We start from the raw sequence: 5,075 nt of genomic DNA, 5'->3' as shown, positions 1-5,075 counted from the left end.
CGGACAGGGGCCTGGGACTCTGCAGTTGTGTGTCCACCGTTCATCCTAAACCTGGTTGGGTAATGGCCCATGACCATATTTCCTTCCCCTGCCCCAGAATAGCTAAAGGCTCCTCTTTAGATGTGTGATACAAAGAAATCTTGTAAACCCTGTGGGCTTTAAGCAACGGGGAAGCTTGTCTGTGTTTTTACATGTGTGTATGTGGAATTGTGTTTTTATGATTTTTTTCAGTGTGTGTAGGTATGGTCTTTATATGTATTCTGTAGCTGTATACAGAGCTGATGTCAACAGTAACCAACACAGCTATCCCATTTATGAAAAGATTGAATCGTTTTTGGTTGGTAAGCCTCAACTACCATCTTCTAACACCCTGGGTTGTCCCAGTCCCTCTCCAGAGACCCAACCAGAATCCACACTGGATTGTGTCGAAATCCAGAGACTGAAGAAAGGTGCACACTGAGAACAGTGGGAGGTCCACTGTGACTGGTCAGTGCCCACAGCCCCTTCTAGTTGTTAAATATTTGGACTCTGGCCCAGAGGGTCTGCAGACATTTATGTGTGTTTCATGTATGTTTCTCTGTGTTTGTGTGTGACAAAGAGAGGGAGAGAGAGAGAGAGAGAGAGAGAGAGAGAGAGAGAGAGAGAAACCATCAATAGGCCGGGCCTGCCTAAGCCTGCTCAGGAGACTGTAGCCCCTTAGGTCTGGGTTTGATGGCCCTCAGGGGACAGGGCCCTGTCCTCCTCTCGCAAGAAACCCCAGCCTACAGCCGCAGTGGGGAAGCTATCTGGCTGGGGGCTACTCTATAGCGGAAGGGCGGCCTGCTCACTGCACGGATTCCCACCATCCTCTGAGAGCGCCGCGGTCTCACCGCTGGCTCAGGTGCAAGGACGGCAGGGTGGGACTTTCACGAGGAGGGGTGCACGTGGCCCCGGGCCCCCTACGTGACCCAGAAGGTGCCCCGCTCCTCCAGGAGGCTGACAGAGCGGTTGGTGAGGGAGGCGGCATCCCGCGCTAATTTGTAGCCGAAGAGGTGCATGGCAGGGCCGCAGGCAGCCTGCACCACCTGTGCCAGCTTGAAGGGCATGCTGAAGCGCCACTTCTCAAACTGCTCAGAGGAGTTCTTCTGCGTGGAGTAGATGCCGCTGCCGTCGCGGGCCGCCTGGGTGTTCTTCTGGATCCAGTCCTCCACCTGGGGGGTCAGGGGGATGCCCGCAAAGCGGTACATCTCCCGGGCCTTCTGCAGGGGCCTGCGGGCCACGTCCTCATAGCGCACCAGCATGTAGCGGCCCTGCAGCCAGGCCGGCTGCCGCAGGCCCAGCTCCGCGGAAAGGCGGATGCTCTCACAGTTGCCCCTCAGCCGCTGCACCTCGTCCTCCCTGAGCTGGTCCTGTCCCTCGGCCAGCCACTTCTTCCAGGTCTCATACTTGCCAGCGAAGGCCACCATGCGGGAGGCCAGCACCGCCCGGGGGTCGCGCACCAGCTGGATGACGCGCAGGTCCAGCCGGGGGTCCTCGGCCAGCGGCTGCAGGAACTCCAGCTGCCGGATGCGGACGGCCTTGAGGGCCATGTGCTCCTTGCGGCGGCAGGCCTCGGCGGCCAGCGTCACGTTGAGGGGACCGCAGCGGCGGTTCTTGCAGTGGTACTTCTCAAAGACCTTCTTGACGAAGGGCGTGCACACGGGGTCCTCGCAGAGCGAGCGGCTGGAGCCCCGGCGGAACATGAACTGGGTCAGGTGGTCCTCGGGCAGGGGGCTGATGAAATGCTCCAGGACGTACAGGTCGCACAGGAACAGCTGCTTGAGCACGTCGCGGTAGACCAGGGCCGAGCCCGCGGCGTTGGCGCCTCCCGGCTCGAAGGACACCGTGCGCTCGATGTGCCACAGCGGCTCGAAGAGGTAGAAGATGTTGCCCTGCTGGTTGAAGAACTCGCCCACGAAGGAGGAGCCCGTGCGGGTGGTGGCCATGAGGAGCACGTGGCGCCGGGGCCGCGCCCCGCGGGGGCTGGGGGGCTGCTCCTCCGCGCCCTCCCCCCGGCGCTGGGCGTCCTCGGCGGGCCGCACACCCAGCTGCAGACTGAAGTTCCTCAGGCGGCTCTGCAGCTGCGTGAAGGCTGAATCCAGCTCACTCAGGGACAGGAGGGACGCGTTCTCCGCCAAGACCAGGGCTGGGTCGGTGCTGTTGGCGTCTACCAGGGACTGGGGGATCTGCTTCAGCTTGTCCGAGACCCTGTGAGGACCAAGGGAGACCGGAGTCAGTGACTGGCTCGGGACCCTACCCCCTGTGCCGTGTCCCGGGATGACCACCCAAAGCCCGTCTGTGGCTTTCCCCAGAAGCCGCCTTTCAGCGTAAGTAGATGATTTGGCGCATGATCATAGGAAGAACTGGGAAAGGGGTAGGAAAGCGAGGCAGGGAGGAAAAGAAGTTCAGAAGGGGTGAGCAGGCTACACCTGTGGGCAAATCACTCTGACTGGGCGGCCCTGGGCCCTGGGAGACAGTGTAGAACACACCTGAGGGTTCTCTCTCGGGGGTAAAGCTCCCAGTTGGCTTTGGCTGAGGCCTGCTCCCCAGTCCTGGCAGCCTGGCGGTGTGCAGGTGGAGAGTATGCTGTTGGGTAGAGAGTGGGAAGGGCTTCCTAGGACCCTGCAGGCACAGGTTCCCTGTAGGAGCCGTCCATGCTGAGGGATCCCGGCAGGGCACTGATTCAGAGCGCTACAGCCCAGTCCCTAGCCATCTTGGTTGATGCTTTCTTGAAGGGCTTACGCCTGGGAAAGCAGATCTAAGAAGTCTTTCTATGTCTAGCAGGGCCACTGCACACAGCTATACTGCCGACTCTGGGGGGCAGCCTTCCCAGAGTAGCCTATGTGAGTGCACACCCTTGGAGTTGAGCAACACACAACCTGGGCAGCTGCACAGGCGTCCCTGCCCACCCGGGATCTGTGCCAAGATCCCGCCTTTCCATGGGCTCACCCTCCTCCATGACTTCAGGTTGGCGTAGGGGATATGCTGTTAATGCAAGGCACTGTCCTAGGCCAGGAAGTTAATCACAGCCACAGCCAGCAAGCACTGGACACCAACTAGGTGCCAGGCACTGGGCTAAACAAAAGCTTTTCCATTTTCTCATTTAATCTTTACAACAAGGCAGGCCCGATCATTAGCCACATTTCAGAGAAGAGGAATTTAAGGCAGGAAAGGGAAGTAATGTGTCTAAGTTGTCACAGCCAGAAAGGGCCAGAATTAGGATTCCAACCCAGGTTGCCTGAATCCAGAGCCCAAGTCACCCCACTGAGGGCTTGTGCATGACCCACAGTCTGGGTACAGGAAGGGCCTGACGATCACCGGTTGAAGGATTGCCTTTTCAGGTTCAGAGAGCCCTACAGCTGCCTCTCCGCCCCTCACCCCATCTCCCATAAGGAATACTTGTGCTTGCACCCCTCACCTCGATATGATTTTATTTTCCTTTTCAATGAAGACAAAAACCACCACCACAAAAGCCAGGAAAAGAGCATATTTGCTCCTCATTCTCAGGCTGTGCAGAAAGTCCCGGCAGTCCTGGGGCAAAACAAGTCCTTTCTCCATGGGGAAGAGTGGGGCCGTGGGTACTCAGCTTGGGGGCATCACTCAGGACCTGGCTCGTTGTCTTCAGGTGGGGGACACCCTCATCCTGTGGAGAGATGGGCAGTCAGGACACCCTCGTTTGTAGATGAGAATGAAAAGGAGCTGTTCCGCCAGACTTTTGAGGAGCCCAGTCCTGCTTAGCAGCCAGAGCCCCAGACCCACTCTCCTAATGGACTCTGCCCCAAAGAGACTTGAAATCAGGTCCTTTAAAATGCGAATGGCTTTCTGATTCATCCATGCCACCTCTGCCAATTTATCTTTTGACCTCACACGTGACTCAAGGGCAAGTATATAGAAAAGAATGCTCCTTGCAGTACAAATGTTTACAATAGGAAAAGACTGCAAATACATAAACAAAAAATGATGGAGGAGAATCTACAAATGCTATGTGAATAATCTATCTATAGATATTAATTATATATATGTACATATATATAACAAGCTGCAGACAAAGTGTGTTTACATAGGACAGGGTTTCTTAACCTCAGCACTACTGACATTTTTGGACCACATAATTCTCTGTTGTGGGAGCTGTCCCGTCATTGTACAATATTTAACAGCGTCCTTGGTCTCTACTCATTAGATGCCAATAGCGTCCCCTCTGCTCAGATGTGGCAAACAAAAATGTATCCAGACATTATCAACTGTCCCCTGGGCAAGGGGGAGGTACAAAACCACCCCAGGTTGAGAACCTTTTGATACAGTATGATCCCATTTGAAAAAATTTTTTCAGTGAGAGAAATATATAGATGTGTAATATACATGGATGGTAACGGCAGGGACACACAAGGCCTCGTGTCAAAGGGCTGGGAAGTCAGGAGAGAGGATAGGGTGAGTCTTACATTTGCTGTGTGACCCTGCACACTGTTAGACATTTTACCATGCGTTAATTTTTAAAAATTATCTAAAGGATAAAACCCACCATAGCACATGAATTCTAACAAAATTCTTTATGTGGCATTGGCCTTCAGGTCTCAGCTTCCTGGGGCAGCCTCCCCCAGGATAGGTGAGGGCTCCCCAGCCCCCACACTGTACAAAGACTCCCATTAACACCTATGACTGTCATAAAACAAACCCCCTTGTAATGACTTGTTCAATGCTGACCATTCCTTCACGGAGGATGGAGAGTTTGTCCGGGCCCCTCATTATCCCTTAGCACGGGGCCAGGCATACAGGAGACACTCATGACAAAATGGATTAAGGAATAAATGACCCTCGGCGGAAGGTGTGTATTTTCAAAAGCTGGAGCAAATACAGCATTGCCCAATGGAGCCTGGATCACCACTTCTTTCATTCTTCCTGACTGTCACACGCTTGTCCTGCACCACAGGCCCCAGATTCCAACACAACCCCCTCATCTGCAAATCTATCCTTTTTTCCACAAGGACCCTCATTTACTGTGGATAATCTGCTCTGAGTTGGGAAAAATCTTACTGTGACCTCATGCAGGGTACCCAGGA

General features: G+C 54.7%; 1 protein-coding gene across 1 annotated transcript; it reads right to left on the bottom strand.

The window, feature by feature from the left end:
• Positions 1 to 938: 938 nt before the first annotated feature.
• Positions 939 to 3,594, bottom strand: CHST3 (carbohydrate sulfotransferase 3; the record flags this gene model as incomplete). The annotated part of the gene is made up of 2 exons (XM_081074596.1): positions 3,437 to 3,594; positions 939 to 2,226 (listed from the first exon to the last, which is right to left on the bottom strand). Exons 1-2 carry the CDS (start codon positions 3,574 to 3,576, stop codon positions 939 to 941), a joined length of 1,428 nt encoding a protein of 475 aa, XP_080930722.1. The 5' UTR covers positions 3,577 to 3,594.
• Positions 3,595 to 5,075: the final 1,481 nt, after the last annotated feature.

Source organism: Rhinolophus hipposideros (genome assembly GCF_964194185.1).
Source record: "Rhinolophus hipposideros genome assembly, chromosome: 15".
Taxonomy (NCBI): domain Eukaryota; kingdom Metazoa; phylum Chordata; class Mammalia; order Chiroptera; family Rhinolophidae; genus Rhinolophus; species Rhinolophus hipposideros.
This window is presented reverse-complemented; position numbering and strand designations above follow the sequence as displayed.